Source organism: Athene noctua, chromosome 2 (genome assembly GCF_965140245.1).
Source record: "Athene noctua chromosome 2, bAthNoc1.hap1.1, whole genome shotgun sequence".
Taxonomy (NCBI): Eukaryota; Metazoa; Chordata; class Aves; order Strigiformes; family Strigidae; genus Athene; species Athene noctua.
The window spans coordinates 95,627,229-95,646,889 of NC_134038.1; the positions used below are offsets into that span (position 1 = coordinate 95,627,229).

At 37.5% G+C, this 19,661-nt stretch overlaps 1 protein-coding gene across 6 annotated transcripts in view; it reads right to left on the bottom strand.

The window, feature by feature from the left end:
• Positions 1-7,755: 7,755 nt before the first annotated feature.
• The window catches only part of SLC35B3 (solute carrier family 35 member B3), a 30,745-nt gene continuing 18,839 nt past the window's right edge, over positions 7,756-19,661 (bottom strand). For 5 of the 6 annotated variants that reach the window (XM_074899661.1, XM_074899657.1, XM_074899655.1 and 2 more), the window contains 2 exons: positions 17,456-17,525; positions 7,756-16,361 (listed from right to left, as the gene is read on the bottom strand). In XM_074899661.1, coding sequence (XP_074755762.1) covers positions 16,211-16,361; positions 17,456-17,525 — 221 coding nt within the window. In that variant the 3' untranslated portion in view covers positions 7,756-16,210. The remainder of the gene's footprint in view (positions 16,362-17,455; positions 17,526-19,661) is intronic. The other variant, XM_074899659.1, reaches the window with a different exon arrangement.

Here is a 19,661-nt window from a genome sequence, read left to right on the forward strand (position 1 = left end):
AAATAAATAAAAGTGATAGAAACCTGCATTCGGTTTTAATGATAGACTGTTGCAGCGTGAAAAGTAAGGATATGAAACATTGCAAGGAAATTAGATATTATGCCCTGAAGACAACTGCAGCTACCAGCCCATTAATTGTTAGATATTTATTATTAAAAATTTCTTTTCATGAGTGACTGCAGAATATTTGCGCTCTTAAAGTTGTTGAGTTCTGACATGAATGAAGCGTATGAAGTTCATTTTTTCTTCCTTCAGTGTGTGTGTGTGTAAGTGTTTGTGGAGCTGACAAGGTAGCTGACCCAAAAATGTGATGAATCTTTCCTTCACAAACACAAACACACAAGTGCTGCCTCCGAATTGATACTGAATAGGATAATGAATGCTGGGAAGTTTGTTACTGTGCTGAATTTCAATAGCAAGGGGCACTTGATGGTGCTTGGAAAAAAGTCTCTCTGGAAGCAGAGAGGGCCCAATTTGCATGGATAGTGTATCTCCTGTGTGCTCCCAGAGCCTAACTGATTATACACCAAGTGATGCAGAAAGGAGGTGACAGGTACCTAGTGAAAACCAGCATTGATTATTTGACAAAACAAAAAGAAGGCAAGTAAAGTATCATTTTAAGTAGTGCTCTAAAGCCCTTGGCAAACTGAGGCATTATATCATGCCTTAAAAATACAGAGGAAATTCAAACAAATTCTGAAATGAAACAAGTTCACAGAAGGGCAAGACCACATAATATATCCTCCTACTTCTCCACTGTCGACTTACAAAATAGCCAGCATTGCTGATCTTTTGAGGAAGCAATATCTAAGGGAAAGAGCATGCATAGGGCTGATGCACAGAAGGCATGGCATAGGGAGTTGTGTCTCTGCACGCTGATTGCCACATTGACCTGCTGAGTGACTGTGGGTGCTGACCTGCCTGTAGAAATACAGATAGTAATATGTTCTCTCTTTTACAAACACTCTGAGGTCAACTAATGAAAATGGGAAAGACACAGGGAGAGAAAAACATGTTTTACTATTGCATGATTGTTATATTGCAGTAGTATCTAGAGTTATGAGATACTGCACAAATACATAAAGAGATAGGCCTATCTCATTCGGTCTATGATTTACCTGTCTCAGATTTTGCTGTGAATTATTAATAGCAGTTATAATAATTAAGTATTATAATAATGCGTCTACAGCAACTTAATGGAGGAAGATCAGACTTAAAACCCTTGCTACTTGGAGTGTCTGAGGCAAATGTTACTACCCTGAGCTTGTACACAGTTCAGATCATATAAGGCAACTCTTGACTCTATTACAAGCAAAACAATAAATGCATCCTCGTTCCTCTTTTGCATTCCAGGTTGTATAAGGCAGCCTATCCCCATACCTTCATCCTCATTCACTTAGAAAACCATATCTCTAAGGCCACAAGCACTATACAAATGAGGTTTTCAAAAGCGGGGATGCGTTGAGCTCACAGTGAAAGGTATCTGGTACTTCATCTGTCCTTGGGATGTGAGCATTTCTTTCTCCACACTGAAATATAACTAACAGTCTACATTACTGTTCTTTCTCTGTAGGTATTTCTTTGGTGTTTCTAATGAGGATAAAATCTGAGAGGCTACATACTTCCTTGTCAGAACATGGATTTTCAAAGGAGGAACATTTTATGCAGTGCAAAGGCAGCAGGCAGCTATTAAAGAAGATTCACAGTTATAGGCAAATATATTAATGTTGGGGTTAGCTCTTGAGATGAGAATTTATAACGTGTCTTAACCTAATCCCTCATTAAGATAATTTATTCCCACCCCCAAGGTCTCACATCACAGCTAGCACTAGGCAAATAATTAGTAACAAACAATTCATTTTATCAATTTCAACTCCTCTTTTTTAATGAATTGTCAGCCAACGCAATACAATTTTCTCAAATATATTTATAATTCAACATTATTTGCCAATTTTTGTGACGAATTTGTAGCCTGTTGTTTATCCTAGAGAAGCTGGGTGCCTGATGGTAGCTAGTCAAAGGCATTTTGAGTGGATGCAGAAGTCACATAGCATTAATTGTCTGTCTGGAAAGTGGGATGTATGGATCAATTTTACTTTGGGAATACTTGGGCTTTCAAGATTTGAACAGTATTTCTCCTAAAGTCAAGCACACAAACATTTTAATCCAATACTCACAGATGAGGATGGGAGTTCTTTGCTTTGGGATCATGCTGCCCAAGAGACTCACAGCTCCCTTTGTAGCTAGGTGGGAAAGGGACCTATTTCTATCTTGCTGCTGTGAGAGCATCCTGACACAGGGAAGGCTGCAAGCCTGTGTGCTAATTAAGGTAGCCTTAGGAAGTTACTGCATCAGAAGCATTTCCTGATGAATCTCCAGCAAGTATCCAAATAGTTGCTGAAGTACTGACTAAGCTTTTTGCTCAGCTGCCCTTCTGCATGCTGCGGAGAAACCTGTGGGAGTCTACTTAGTAAATGTGGCATCCAGAGAACTGAAAGGCTATGAAATGAATTGGGGTCTCTGACACGGTGCTATCTGGGCCACCACAGCAGCCCTGGAAGGTATTTTCAAACTAAATTTTTCATATTATATCAGCCAGAATGAGAGCAGTTATCAAGCTAATGAAATTCTTACATCTCTGTCAGCTGATGGGAATAAAGCCATGCAATATTGTTTCCTAAACCAGCAGCATAAAGCCACCAACCAAATGTGCAACCTATAAAACAAAGGAAGAGAAATACAGCAGTTAAGGTACAAAGGCTGGGATCCAGCAGGCCCATGTTAGAGTCACCCTGCGCAGTGTTCCTGGGTCAGCCTTCCTCTCTTCTTTTTCTGTGAAATGGGGAGAAATGTTTTGTCATTTTTCATGTGCAGCTGACTGCCTGTTGATTCTGTTTGCTTTCCACAAGGAGGACAACTTCCTACTGCAGGGCTGTTTGGGAAACAGCAAGGCAGAGCTAAGAACATGGTACCCCAACACAAAGCTAGGCGGTTCAAACAGTCTCTCTAAACCAAGTTGTCTAAACCCAGAAAATTAAATTAAGGTTAGACTTACAAGACAACAAAGTAGAGAATGTAACCAAAGCTCTCAGCCTTACCTCAGCCCTGTAGAGACACAAAGATAAAACTATTCAATGACAGACAGGCATTTTAGCTCCTCAAATTATAACAGTGCTATATGTTTTCCTCCAATGTTTTATCCTTTGCAAGCCTGGATGTAAGGCAGAGAAAAGTTGTGGGGAATCTGGGGTGGGAGGAGGGTAAAGTGGCAAACTGTAGTCTTCAGTCTGAGGATAGTTACAACTTCCCCATAAAATTTATATTCTGTGCGTTACATTATCAAAATCTGAACACAATTTTAATTTAGCTCAAGACTTTCCTTGGGATAAACTATTAAAAATCTGTTACGGGAATGCCAATTAAGAAACTCAAGTAAAGTACTAGCACTCAATATTCCTAATGAAGATACCATTAAAAAATAAAAAACCTCACACTCATGCAGTCCTCTACTCCAAAAAAGTTTAGAGCAAGAGCAAAGAAAACTAAGTTACTACATTGACATTTTTTTTTCCCCCCTTTACTTGCTGTTTTAGAGGACTTTCAGAGTGGTCAGTTTTCTAAAGAATGGGTTAAACAGGACCCAGTATTTCTCCATATTGAGAATGCACTCTTGACCTGTAAATTACCAACACAGACTTACTGTGATGAGTAACAGAAGTGTAAGGAACAGATGTTCAGGTATTGATGCTCCAGCTACAATGCTAGGGAAATATAAAGAACAAAATTGAACACAATCATTCATAAATGTACTGATTCAATTTCAACCTCTAAAACTGGTAAGATATGGTGCACCTTTTATAGAAAACCTCTATAGAAGACCTAATTCTATAATTTCACTTCTCTACTAGCTACAGAAATGCCCAAGTAGATTACGTTGTACAATGTGGTGTCATAGCATCCCTCCATTTTTCCATCTTCATATTTGAACCTACTCTATAAATTAGTATAATCTCTGGCAACATTACAGCTTTCTCAAGAAAAAGGGACTGAGAGAGACTCCAGCAGCCAAGATGACTGATCTGGTAACTAGATCATCACTGGATAAAAGTCTCCTGTTCCAGCCCTTCTGTCAGTCTAGATCTTTGTTTTTTAATGGTGTCATTAACTAAAAATGTATCATCTTCTCTTAAACAGTAAGCTCAAACAGTTCTTATTTGAGTTTTGTTTTTCTGGAGAAATCTCTGTCTCTCCTACCACCAAAATGTTCCCTACATTTTCCCTAAGGATTAAATTTGCCCTCAGCCCAAGTCAAATATTATACACACAATTGCTTCAGTTCGGCTGTTGAGTTTGAATGAGTTTAAATTGCTGAAACTCAGCCCCAGGGAGGAGTTAGTTGATCTCCTTTTGTAATAATCTGTATGTTTTTGCTTTTCAAGAATTTCTACAAATCTCTATTTGTATTGTTTCTTTAAATATTATTGTTGTTAGTTGTTCTACATAAAACTCTAATTTCATGTACATTAAACATATGGCCTCATAGTAGTGCCCTGTCTATCATTTACAAGGAAAGGCCTCAAATACTTCTTTTTTTTTTTTTTTTTTTTTCAGGAAATATGTGCTTTTTGTCAGAGCAGAAACACTAGCTCCTCTATTTCAACAAGAAATCCCAAAGATATAAGATTCTGTTATTCTGAGGTTTCTGTTCTCCTCTGAAATGTAAGTAGCAGTTACAGTTGTCTTGCAGTGAAATAAAAATAGATCTGGAGTCCACGCTGCTCGTATGTGACAACAGCCTTTATGGTACATTGTGCAATGCGCTACATTCAATTTGTACAAATTAATAGTTATTGCACTTCTTGCAAACTAACAATGCAGATTTTTATAGACAACTGTGAAGAAACCGGGAGTTGTGACTGAACAGAACTTTATTAATCCATTGTTTAAAAAATAATCTGCAATAGTGTCAGCGACAGACTTCTGAGTAACAAGTAAATCACTTGGTTTGCTTTTGGATACCAGCATTCCAGAGGCAAAGAGACTAAATTAAGTTAGAGTCATCAGTGTCAATTATTCCACACAGTCAAAACAAATCATCAATTGACTACACACATTAACTGAGAGTTAAGAGAGTCAGGATATAGCTCACACATTAACTGAGATGAAATTACACCTGTTAGAAAAATGTCTTGTTTTTATTTATCAGTAGGGTAATATAACAAGTATAAAGTCATGCTTAATATGAACTGTTTTACCAGAGAGAGGGTATGTTCATCCCTGCAGCAATGTGCAACTCACAGTCTACTGGAACTGGTGTTTCGATAGTTGAATGTTAATAGACTCTGTAAGTAATGGGACTTGCTATGATTTTTCTCCATCTTTTCTTGCAATGAGAGTTCTGAGGTTATGAGGCTACACATGTATTCATGGAAGCATGGCTGCATCTCTCTGCTCAGTCCCAGATTTATTCCAGCTTCGTGCAAAATGTAACTGAGTTTGGATCACAGACACATGAAAGTTACTGCAAGATAGGGAAGACTATGATCTTATACTGTCAGCTGTTCCACAATTTGCAACCAAAGTGCTCAATACATATGAGATGATTTATGTTGTTCAGTAAGAAGTGTGCGTACACAGGCAGTGTACTACTGTGTGGCACCTTTCTGAGTCTCACGTCACAGAAATTTGTGGACACACACTCTTAGGTAGCATCCATTCAAAGGAGCAAAATATTCACATATTTTTGGGGATCTGGTCCTTAAATTTTTCAATAATTCAAGACCTTCTTTGCATAAAGAAATAGTACATGTACCCTTGGGTCAAAAGGATAAAAGATGAAGAAGCCTATGAACACTCAGTAAGGTCATAGTTGTCATAGTGAAAGGAATGCAAATTGATAGAAAAAATACTTGCATAGCATAAAACTAATAACTAGGATGCTAGGTTTTTAACTGGTATTCTCCAGTTAGACTACAGGAATAAAAAAAAAAAAAAGGGTGCGGGCAAAGGAGCAAATACGGAGATAAAACCATAAGGAATCCAGTGTGCATTGCTCCTCTGACTAAAAGGAACAATGTTCTCCCAAAGGCCCAGATCCTCATCCTCAAGTAGTCACTTCAGCTCTTTTTCTATTGCTACCCTACAATGTTCACAGGCAGAAAAACGAAGCTTTTTGTGAGAAATAACAGAGGTGATGGATGTACTGCCAGCCCTCCCTGCTGTGGCAATTTGGAGCGGATGGTGCATTATGCACCATCTTATTTGCTGTTGTGATAAGCTTCAGATGTACCATTATTTACTACATGAGGCTGAGAAAATAACACAGGTTACCAATTCTGTTGAAGAGAGATTACAATAATAGAAATGAACACAGGGAAGAAGAGATGCAGACAGCTCTTACTGTGAGCCTCAATAAATAAACTAAACAGAGTATAAAAGGTCAATATTGAAAATTACTGACAAAAAAAATCCCTTGTGCCACAGAATATTAGTTTGGAAAAATACAAAGAAAAAAAAAAATCAACCTGAACCCCCCACCCCCAAACTGTGCAAAACACAAGAATCTACACTCAAAAATACACATTTTAACACTGTAAATCACTCCCAGAAAGAGAACAGTTATAGCTCTGGCAGAAGAAATCTAGCAAACCGAAGAATTTGCACACTAAACTGTATGTAGGTCCCTTCAGCCACCTGCATATCTACCAAACATAGTTCACTCATTTTCAGCTTGGCACAGCTGTTCTCAACTTTGAAGGAGCTGCAATGAAGATGACTGACAGGAGCCATCCTGCTTCTGACCATGAAGTCTCAGCATCAATCAAGGTATACATTTATGATGAATCTGTCTTCACAGTTGATCTCCACAGACAGCAAGGGAAGCTTTGCACAGAGAGGGACAGTCTAGTGCTCTTCTGTGGTGATTGAATTCGGTATTTTCAGAAGAGTAAAGCAGTTAAGGCTCGAAAGGATTTTGATTATCTTCTATTGCTTTGAAAAATCCCTGTCCCGATTCTTAGTCTGATTTCTGAAACCTGCTTTGTATCTGTTGCATCCAACATTATGTAACGGAAAAATAGGATGGCCAAGAATTAACACTATTGCTGTCCAATCCTGATTTTCATTTCTGTCCTCATCCCACAACAGTGCACAGTGCAGAAATATAATCTGGTAAAAGATACCACAATGCACCTTTCTGACATACAGCTACTCCTGTTCTCCATACAAATTTACCTCTCGGTAGGAAAAAAGCTAGCTCTCCCAACTATTGACATTTCTATTTAGAAGTCAAACATGTATCATTTGTACACAGTCCATGCTTCCACTTCTTGAAAAAAAAAAAGTTCTTGAGAAGGAGTAGATTATATTGCAGCTGTCTCACAATGCAAAATCTACCAAGTCTAAGATGATCAATTCAAGCTGCCTTTACCTATGTGCCTGGGGATCCAAAAGCTTTAGGCAGTAACTGGTCTCATCCTGGCAAGCATGCAAGCATGATTGCTTCATCTCAAACTGCTTTAATCTCAGGAGAGAGAGAGAGTTTGAAAACCAAGTTTGTACAGTTAGGCATGAGACATTTATCAAGGATAAGGAGTCCAGGGAAATCAGGTGTGACTCATAGTAAGGATTAGCTGCTTCTAAATCAGTTCTTACCTATGTAGTTATGTAGAATTTGGTTTCTTTTGTTAAAATCAAGGATGGTGATATTACTTAGCAGCAAGAATACAGTCTTCATTCGAAGAGGCCAAGCACTCACATTCAGGTTTTAATATTAGGAGGACTTCACAGGATGGTGTAAACTAAGGATAGAATGCTACCGTTAACTTCAACTGCTTACTAAGGACAATTTTTAGCATGTTTCTCACTGAAATTACTTTCCAGTATCAAAATTTGGATAGTACACAAAATAAATAATCCTAACTTTAGGCTAGAGCAACAAAAGATTAAAGGCATGTTAAAGACTAAAGAGCTTAAATTCTGCTTAGTCGCTGCCCGAAGCCTGTACGAACTCTGCTTCATGCATTAAAGCCTTTCAGGGCCTTCAGATCCTCTTTGTGGATGTAGAAATGGTTTGGGTTGAAAGGGACCTTTAAAGGTCATCTAGCCCAATGCCTCCTGCAATGAACCAGTCCCATCTTCAACTAGATCAGGTTGCTCAGAGCCCCGTCCAACCTGACCTTGAATGTTTCCAGGGAGGGGGCAGCTACCACCTCTCCGGGCAACCTGCTCCAGTGTTTCACCACACTCACTGTAAAAAATTTCTTCATCTGGTCTGACTCTACCCTCTTTTAGTTTAAAACTATTATCCCTCGTCCTATCACAACAGGCCCTGCTAAAATACTTGTCCTCATCTTTCTTATAAGCCCCCTTTAAGTACTGAAAAGCTGCATTAAGATCTCCCTGGAGCCTTTTCTCCAGGCTGAACAAACCTAACTCTCAGGCTTTCTTTAGAGGAGAGGCGTTCCATCCCTCTGATCATTTTTGTGTTTTTGTGGCCTTCCTCTGGACCAACAGGTCCATGTCTTTCCTGTGCTGAGGGCTCCACAGCTGGATGCAGTATTCTATGCCCAGGATTGTCCAAATCTGGTGGCCGCAACGCCTACCTCAAACTGAAACACCCATCAAGTTCAAGTTTCCTCCCAGCTCTCTTCTGAAGGGGTACTTTTAACTTTTGATCTACAGGTCATTCTGAAAGCCGAGATGGGGCACTTCCAATTGCTATTGCTATCACTGTTTTGCTCATGAGGGACAACTATTTAGCTGGACTTGGTCATTCAAATTAAGGCTGAGATGAGTCCAAATAACTTGCCTATCTGCAAATTTAAATGCCTCTACCTCCTGTAGATAGCTTGTAACATAATCCACTTCCTAAGCATAGCCTGCAGTGCCCTTAATTTTTTGTGCTGAGGGCTCTTTACCTATAATGCACAATCCTGCAAAATACTGCAAGAGTCCTCATGTAACGAAACTACTGCAAGGGCTTGCAGCTTTTGAAGTCATGGAGAAGCACACAGTGAGGAACCACCTCTGTAGTATGCAGCCAACAGTTCTATGTTATACATGAGACTGGGCTGTGGAGCTTTCACAATGCTCCATCACCAAGCGTTACTGCTGCATCATCCCCGTTCCCCAGTTGCGGACAACAGTGTGAAAAAGATTCTTCTCTTTGACGTCTGATTATGTTAATATTTACATTAGCACTGTCTGTCAAGTTACTGTAATGCTGTGGAAACCGGAGTTCAGTAACCTAGAATGAGGCAAAAGTGAAAAAACAGGAACTGTAGCCTGTCAAGAAAGACTCATTCTTCTACAAATGGTACTAATAAGTGGATTTTATAAATGTGCCTGAATTCTCAAAGATGATTTTAGTGGCCTACTGAACCACTCACCACTTGCAGGCTATAACTGAATCTACAACCTTTCTCATATAATAGCACTGTATTTGTCCTTCCTAGGGAGGACAAAGACCACCCTATTCTACCTCAATCTAAAAAACACTTTCTATTTTCTTATGAATGCTAGAGAATTTTGAGATGCCCACATTTGCCCAAGACACAGACTTCAGAGGAAGCAAACACAAATGCTCTTCTTAAACCATGTGCAATACTTGGCTTGGTAAATCCAGTTTACTGCCATGTGCTACCTCGAAAATTCAGTAAGCTGAGGACAGACAGAATCAACCAGAGCTAGTGCACATCCAAAATCTGCTGTCTTGCAGCCCTCTCCGCTGTCTGAGTATTTCACCCAGAACATGTTGTCACAAAGACCATCCCAGGAGACAGCAGTAGAGACAAACCTACAGCACTCTGTGTTCAGATGTACCGTACTAACAGAATCCCAAGGGACAGTTACTTGACCAATTTTCCCAGTAAATGCTGCAGTTACAGGTAAACAGTAGATTACCATGTGACAGATTGTACAAGGGTTAACAGTGACATTTATTGTTGGTGCACGCACATGTGTTCCAGTGCTGTTGGGGTTAAAGTTTTCAACCTGACATAGCAATTTTGCTTCAGTTTTATTTGGAACTAGGACTGCTATATGATAGACATTCTTGCATAGATATGCTCATGTAAATGGCTGATATTGCAGAACTGTATTTAAGTGGAATTTTTACCTGGGTTTTGAACAAGTACGAAAGCATCTACCACAGCTGACCATGTTCATGCAAAACACAGGCAGCAAGTGGTGCAACACTTCTAAAACACACCTGCAGATCAGATGCTGTACTAAAACACCCAATAGCATTGTACAAGCTAAAGGCAGAAAAACGAAAGTAACTGAACTCCTTCATGAATACATTCAAATAGTTCTGAGTTGACAGCATCAATTTCATCAACCAGATTCTTGCATTTGCTCTAAAAGATTCACATATTCTCATTTTGGATTGAGCAGCAGTTATGACATGCAGTTCTCTCTCAAGGGAACTGCACTCTGAAGCCACTCACTAGAATCACACCATTGGGTGTTGTCAGCATGGCTTCTTCAGCTTCAGTAGATTTACTGTAGCCAACCCAGAGATATTTGTTTTAACTATGTTTATTAACACTTTGGAAACAGGAGAAAATGCAGAAGTATCTGGACAAAGGTTTATGATCACAGAATGCTTGAGGTTGGCAGGGACCTCTGGAGGACATCTGGTCCAACCTCCCCTGCTCAAGCAGGGCCACCTACAGCCGGTTGTCCAGGACCATGTCCATGCAGCCTCTGAGTATCTCCAAGGATGAAGACGCTACGACATCTCTGGGCAACCTGTGCCAGTGCTCGGTCACCCTCACAGTAAAAAAGTGTTTCCTGACGTTCCATTGCCTCTGGCCCTGTCACTGGGCACCACTGAAAAGGGGCTGGCTCCATCCTCTTTATACCCTTCCTTCACGTATTTATACACATTAATAAGATCCTCCTGAGCCTTCTCTTCTCCAGGCTGAACAGTCCTGGCTCAGACTTTCTTCATAGGAGAGATGCTCCAGTCTCTTCACCATCTTCATGTCCCTTTGCTGAGAAGGTAAAACTTTACACTTAAAATAAAAACCCAAGACAACAGGAAGCATAAAACTGAGAAATCTAACAAAAAAAAAAATAAAATATCCAAAGGTCTAGAGAAGCAGTATGTTACTATCACGCCTCAAGAAAAAACAACAGCAAGACAGCAGGAACTGATCTAGGTATACAAAAGAAGGGTTAAGTCAGTATTACATTCTACGCTGAATATTTGTGCATGAATGTTCTTTATTGCATTACTGTCTTCTCTACAAGTGGATGTCAAAAATACAGATCCAGCACAACATCATTATGCTCAATTCCTCACATTATGACAATTCCTCACAATGGCAGCAGGTTTTGACCAGAAGCAAGGTGAACTAAACTCAGACCAGTCATCTGAAAGTGAAGGATATCATGCTTCTCCTACGACTGCTACTCTCTGTGGCTTGTTTCCGTAGCAGCGTTCACAGAAAACAGAACAAATCAACAAGACAATAACAATGCACACAATGCAAAGGAGCTGCAAACAAAATGCAGGAACCCTATTTTATGGCTGTCTTAATTTAGCTTTAAATTATACTAGTATAGAACACAGAACACAAAATTTAAAATCTCTGATACTGGGATAAAAGAAAGCTAAGCTTACATTGGTACTGTTTCATTTCAGATACACTAGGGCTCTGTTGGACTTGGGGCACATAATAACTGAGGGTATTAACATCTATTCCTTGCTCATCACAGACTTACCAAGGCAACTTTGGGCAAGTTAACATCTCTCCTTCATCAGTGAAACATAAATTTTCTGCCTCATAGGCAAGACTAAAATTAATCTCTATAAACTGCTTGAATAGTCAGGAGTTTTATATTAAATATTAAAATTAATATAAAGATTTTTAAACAGGTAAAATGTAAAAAAAGAAAAAACCCTTCCACTAACAAATTCTGAGCTATTACCTAAACCATAAATAAAACCCCTCCAGAAAAAAAAGACAAAAACATTTAACTATTTAATTACTTCCCTAACTTGTGAAGTTTACTTATTATTTCCTGCCCTCCAGAGTATATATGCAATTCTATACCTCTTTTCAGAACAGTAAACAACTGAAAAAGTTTCCATGACTGAACAAGCAGTGGTCAAACATGAGAAAGAGCTTGTTTGTGCCTGGGAGCAGGGGAGGCAGAAAGAACAAAAACAATTAAGGACAAACCAGGTTAGTAAGGAAGGCACTTATTAAAGAAAAAAAGAGCACTTGCAATAATTTATTTCCTCTTCCTTTAGTTCTCAAAGGCAAGCAAGGGAGAAGAGAGATTTTCTTGGAAGATGGAATGAGGTCAAGGAGTTAACTCATACATGTACTCATCAAGACCTTTCAAAAAATAATGGAAAGCCTAAAAGGAAAGATTTTTTTTGTGGAGAAAACAGGATTTAAAACAATCATTCAGACAGTCATAATTGATATGAAGCGGAAAATATGGAATGTGACCAAGCTGGAATAATATGATGCGAGCCCTTAAATGCAGGAATGGAAACATGAAACAACCTATAGTACATCAACAGAGCATGTTAAAAAGGGAGCTAGCATCCAAAAGTAAGAAAGTAGGAATGACATATGCCTAAGTTTTAGTTTAAAATGTCTGTTAAGTTCAAAGCCCATGAGTAGTAAAACAAGATTAAGAAAAACAGTTTAATGCAGTATCAGGAAACACTGTAGGTTAAGGTGTGGGGGGCTTCAGAGCATTAGTTCTTCCACACTTGTATTCACACACAGATATCGGAATTATTAGCAGTTTGATGATACTGACATACTGAAATACTGAAGAAATTTACCACACAGTCAATTACTTCGGTATTCAAGTGTGCCACGTAAATGCAAACATGACGTGAAAGCAACTGCAAATGCATATTAATTTAGGAAAACAGAGCTCCCTCAGTCCTCCAAAGGAGGCAGAAGTAGAGTGTGTCACAGAGGTAGATTGCTGACATCAATGGAGACCTTGGGCAGCCTTAAATTTTAGTGTGAACTTCAATCCTATTATAACTATTTTATCACAGTTTTTCTGTAAAGAAGAGAAAATTGTGTAGCATAAGAAACAACTAATTCACATTATATTTAGATAATAAATTTTATGGTGATAATGAATGTTTTTTTCTGTTTATAGTGACAGAATGGATGTTTCATAATGCCTACTGCAAAGAGTTCAGGAACCAATGAGTATAAAATGCAAAAGTTATTAAGATCAGTCTACACAGCAACATTAGAAGGGTTAACCAACACCCCAATGTAAGTGCTCTTACACAAAAATTAAAGAATTTACAGTTACTTTATGGACAAGCCCTTATTCATATTTCACAGACAACACAAAACCACCATACATATACAGTACATAAGATCGTAAACCAAAATTTTGTAGTAAGAACACTTGGGAGGTTTGTAAGTTTCTATTACCTGCATGCACTATAAAGCTTATTAAAAAAACCCTCAACACAAAGAGCAATTCACTGAAATTAAGGTTTTCTTAACATCTCAATGAAAGTATGAAACTCTGCAGACCACGACAAGTGGCAAATTATGAACTACTCTCACTTGTGTGCACTCGCTTTAACACACTTACATACTGTTGATTAAAAAGTACTAGACTCACACCTATGAAAGTAAAAATCTGACTCTTAAATTTATGCTACTGACACTAAACCTGTATTTGTATATAAAAATAATTTTTTAAAAGTACATCTGTAAAACAAAACATACATTTCTATAGTTAAGAAAAAGAAAATTAATAAAAAAATAAATCAAAACTTCCCCTAATGTGTGCTCCATTAACTCAGTCTTGTATACAACAGAGAATAAATTAAAAGGTAAATTATTGTGAATACTACTCTCTCCAAACAGAGAAAATAAAGACAAAACTGGATTATATAAACAGTTCTGCAACCTACATACTACATTTGAATTCTAGTCAGAAAATTTGGGAGTGACTTCTCATCTAAAACAGATGCCAAAGGAATGACATTTACTACGACTTTCTGCATGTATGGTAGCTTTCACATAATATGGTTTCCTGAATGTCAATAAAGCTTAACAACAGAGTTTACAGATGGCAAAACTGAGACTGAAAAAATTGTCAAAATGATGCTCAAATGCTAATTATCAAGTTTCACCAAGCTAATGAACAGAGCAGTTAAAAGTTCTGTAATTACTTTCTTTTCAGTGGCTCAAAAAATTTCCCTCTTTTAAGCCCAATACATAACTCTTGACCTCACCGGAAAGAGAAACTTCATTTAGTGAAAATAATACAAGGGAATATGAGAACTGATAAATATTATGGGGAAAGAAACCTGTATCAATCCCCTTGACTTGGTCAAATGCACTCTTACATCAAATTTGAAATTGTAACCCTTTTTCGTATCTTATCATAAAACTTTGGTTGCAACATGAAAATGGATAGCCATGGCAGGCCATCTTTCTCTTTCAAGGTGTATCTGTTCATCAAATTCACACCTCTCTACCTTATCCAGGACACAATCAAACATGCAGCAGCTGAAAATTTAAAAACCAGAATTGTCACATACAATGAATTCTCCTAAATTGGCAACACTGGGTGTAAATGGGTTGAGAGGCTTTGCTGACACATCAGAGTAGCTCAAGTGCCAGGAACAGTGCAGTTACGTTAGTGCAGCTCTCCCCTCTACTTATTCGTCCCATCGTGCTAAGATGGCTATCTTATTCCATGGTCTGTTTTATAACATACTCAATATGGCATATGCTAACTACCAACTCAATAAGCAAAATTTAAGGCACGTTTTGTGTCTGTGCTTTGATTACAAGCTCCTTGGAATGACAATTCTTCCTAAATATCTGAAAAACTTTTTGTACATTTTGAATACTTTCATAAACAAGTAATTTGGCAGAAGGCAATCCTGTGAGATACTTCAATTCTCTGTACATTCTTCTTGACTACACAATTCTATTATCCAATTTACTTTTGTCTAAGTTGAAAGAACACACACTAAGATGCAACTGAGGGACGCAACAACAAAAAATCATGACCACATGAGAACAATGAACTGTAAGGTGATTAGTATTTTTAAAGTGCTATTGTTAAATATATAAAATGAAAGAGATGGCAAGCAATTCAAAAGCGAGTTGAATATCAAGAGAGATAAATGGACTTAGTTTTCCTAAATTTATGATGAAAAGGCAGTCTGGTAGTACATTGTCTCCTCCTGTCATTAAATAAAGAAAATTGTAATCTGTACCCTAATCCTCTTAAATTCATCACAGGACCACACAAAGACAACACATATTCCAAATACATTAGCAGATGTTATTCTTTACTCCAATACTGAAAAAGAAGAGTTTTGATTTGATGATAATAATGTAGAGAGTCTTCCATGTCTCTTTACACCACTATGATATGGAGGGCCACAGGCCACTAAAACTTTAGTATTTCACCACAGAATAAGCAAATAACAGCCTCTTACACCACAGTTTCAATCACTTTTTCATCTGTGTTCTCACTCTGGCCAGGTCTAAAAATCCATTCTCCCCTTGTAAAAGCATGGGTGTTGACTGCACAAACTCAATCTCATTTTTGTTACTAACAAGCAATAATCAAAAAGAGTAACACCATAAGATTTCCATAAAAATTTCAATTATTACAATAAATACCGAGTTCTGTGATGATCTAACCAATAACTTAAAAAAACCCCAATATTTTTATTTAAAATGAAACAGAGTGACAACATACAATATTCTAAACCTTCCCCCTTTAAAATTGCAATTTGGTCAACCAGTTGCTGATTAGGTTCCATTAAATGTTAATACCATATTACACTTAAATTACCTTGCCTAGATAATTACCAAAGAACCACTAATGTCAGATCAGCCACATGGCCAATATTACTAAAATGCCCAAATTGGTCTTCTAGCGTGTCCCACTTGGAATACAGCTCTGCAGCAGTTTGCCAGGAGCTGCAGTCCTTCACTGGCTGATAATGCCATCCGACAAGGGCCTACAACACCTTTTACGATGAATTCAAGTGCTCTGAAGAAAGGGCTCACAAGAAACGGCTCACAAAAATGTGCATTTATAGCAATCTGCAAGCAGACAATATGCCTTCAGCTCCTTTGGTTTTAATAACATTCCCTTTGGAAAGTGAATCAGTTGACGACTGTTCCAATAAAATAATAGTAAGTCATAGTCTAGACAAGGCATAAACCACTGTCTATACTGTTTGTGACAACGTCCTTGTTTTTCTTTCTTCCACACTTTTTTTCCAAAGACCATGCAGTGAAGGCAATTTGATTTTATCCATATTCTTACTGTAAACATTAAGAAATATACCAAGGACAACCAGTAAGCCTGACCACACATACCTAAACGGAAAGGAGAGGAAGAGGAAAAAAATAGTTACTATTAACACTTCATCTGTAGCAATTACATTCCAGTATTTGTGGATTAAACAAAAATAAAGCCTCTACATTAAGGAGACAAGACCACCACTCCCTCTCCTCCCAATTAGTGGACTTAGAGAGAATTTGCTTGGATCTTTATTATTACTATCCTTCCACCCTTCCTTTTCCTGTCTTGGCTGGAGAGCTTAGTAAGGTGCATTTATAGTTAATAATAACTAAACAGTAGCTGTTCTTCCTCACATGAATAAAGTAGTCCTGAGAGGTTTTGTATGTTTTCCTGCCTACGGTTATGAGAGCTATACTCTCTATTACTGGTCCAAAATGTGTTCTCACTCAGTGCCTTATATCCATACTTCCCAATGAAAGCACATTTTTGTTTCAGCTCTCCATTATTTTAAGCCTCAAGATAACTGGAGTAGATTTCATTTGGGCATTTGGCTGTAAGCTTTGTTCTTAAATCTCAAATAAATTTATACATAGCAACAAGATTGAATAGCATTTTGTTTCAGACCAGAAGCAATTAGGATCAATGTAGCAACTTAGCTGTATTTTTCAATGTAAGCTCTTTGTTGAATTAAAAACAGAGAAGAAACCCAAGGTCAAAAATCTTGCAATTTAATATATCAAGATAATAGAAGCTTGCAGTCATTTAAAAGGGCTAGCTAAGAACTCAAACCTGAGCTCATGAAAGTAGAAATGATACCGTAATGGAGAAAATGTCTACCTTTAGCCAAAGCTTCCTCCACAGAGCAAGTACCCAATTTATTAAGTATCATAACCACTAGATATTATGCAAGATTTTTCTTAAAAAAACAACCAAAAAAAAAGCCAATACATGGAGCAGCTTGTCTTCCAGACCTTTAGAAAAATGGAAACTATTTTCTCTAGCATGAATAGCATCAACAAGCCAGTCAATACAGAATGCCAACATTTGTAGAAGATACGAAAAGCATTAAAGCCTGAATATGATTAATTACTGTTGTTATATTTACATGATTGAGAACATGATTTTTTATAAAATATATCAAACCCCATTTAAAACTATAAATACTTACTGTAATGTGAATGGCTTTGCAAAGAACAAAAAAGAAAGCACAATGGTCATTGCTTTTCTTCCTGTTGTTACTGCAGAGGAAAACAAATATTTACTTTAAGAATTCAGTTACAGCAGAACATAACATAGGCTTAAATATTAGTAGATAACCTTGTGACATAATTTTAGCCAGACGTTTAATTATGATCATCCTTGGTGCAAACACGGACTGCAAATGTACCAGTCTAGTGCAAAACAGCGCTAGAACCATACGCTGTTTGAAACATGTACGCTGCGTCAGTAGTATCAGCTCCAGTCACAGTATCTGCAGCAGAGAAACTTCCAGAACAAGACTTGCTATTTAATAAGTTCATGCTAATCAATTCACAGTATCTAAAAGCAAAAACAATCCTTGCAAGTAACTGATGTATAAACTAATATGTTAAAGCAGAAAAAAGTAGTATCACTATTTGGATACACCAAATCTCTTGTCATTTCCACTTCATGTTACACAGTTCAGTGGTGTTTTGGGCTTTAAGTGGAACAGGATCATTATCTTGTCATTCTTTTGAAGTTACTGAAAATTTACCTAACAGTCCAGAGATATACAATTTTGGTTAAAAACCTAAGAGACCAAGGATGTCTGACTTCAACGGTTACATTAGGAAGTTTTCATCAAATCCACTCTTCTAAATGTGATCTTATCACTAGAAAGAATCAAGGTAGTATGAAGAGCTGAGAACATAATCCTGTTATCAAAATGGAAATGAACTACCTGTTTGGGTTACTCTCAAATTACTATAGCTCCAAAAATTATTTGAACAATTTCAGTGCTATCTGCTATGAACAAGAATACTGCGTTGCTAGCAAACTGTGTACTGGGAAACCTATATAATTTACCAACGAAACAAAATCAATAAATGAGTAAAAGTTATAGAAAATGTTGGGGGTTTTTTTGGTTTTTTGTTTGTTTGTTTGTTTTGTTTTTGTTTTTGTTTTTTTAAAAAGTAACAATGCAGCCAACCTTACAAGTTTAGCTATGAAGGTTAAGGGTCCGAGAAGGTGTTATTCGGTATGATAGGGCAGGCTTCTCACTTAAAGACCCCAATACAATTCGCTTGACCTAAAGAAAACTATGTTTTTTATTAACAGAAAATATTTTGCTTACCATGAAGTACTTTTTACTATACTGTACTGGAAAGCCTTACTTGTATAACATACTAACAAAAGGAACCAATGACTACTGACGTATTTTCACACTGTTACGGCTAGAAAAGCAAGTTTCATTCTCCCTAACCCTCCCCCACAAACATTTACTTAAAAACATGTTTTGTAGTGGAAGAAACAGCCTTCGCTATTGCTTCACCTGCCCCAATCTCAACTTTTTAGTAACAATTTTCTCTACATTTTAAGAAATTTATGTGCATCAAATAAAATGATTTTCTATTACATGAAAAATTAAAGGAGAATGAAAAAGAAAATTGAGTTTTAATTAGGAAACAGTTTACAGATGAATAATTTAAAAAATGGTTAAATTACTTCAGTTTTTCTAATTACGATTATTTCTGTTCTTTCAAATCAGTTATTAATTAAAATATTTATGTAACCATTTTCTTCTAAATTAAGTGCCTTTCCTTCTTTTTCCCAATTAAGTCTGATAATTTCTCATTCTGCTAATAGAAATACAATTTTCATTAAACTCTTTCACCCCATTCCCCCCCAAGAAGGGGGAGGATGGATGGGGGGTGGGGAGAGACAGTAATGAATGTGGTGTTCTTCCAAAGCACAATAAACATTTTCACATTGCTACAGGCAAGACTGAAAGGGCTCAACTGTTAGCACTGTCAAGGTCAGGCATAAGAAAACCTGTGAAAGGTTTGCTATTCCACAGCATTTTAAAACATTTTTTAGCCCAGTAAGAAGTTGTTTTTTTTAAAGAGCTATTTTAATATATGAACCAACCCTCTCATCTGGGCCAAATTCCAGTGAGGAGACATACCAAACTTTGTTAAATACAAATGCGAAAAAGAAGTGCTGCAGAGGAAATAGTTCACAGGAAAGCAGAGCATGCAAACCTCAGGTCAGAAGACAACAGCTCATATTTTCCTCTCCACTACTGCGAGTGAAGTACAGCATCACTTGACAGAGAACAGCTTTTAGGGGTAGAGGGAAGACAGGAAAGTAGCTCCAGAGCATCCTGCTACACCTTCGCCTCCCATGCCCTTGTG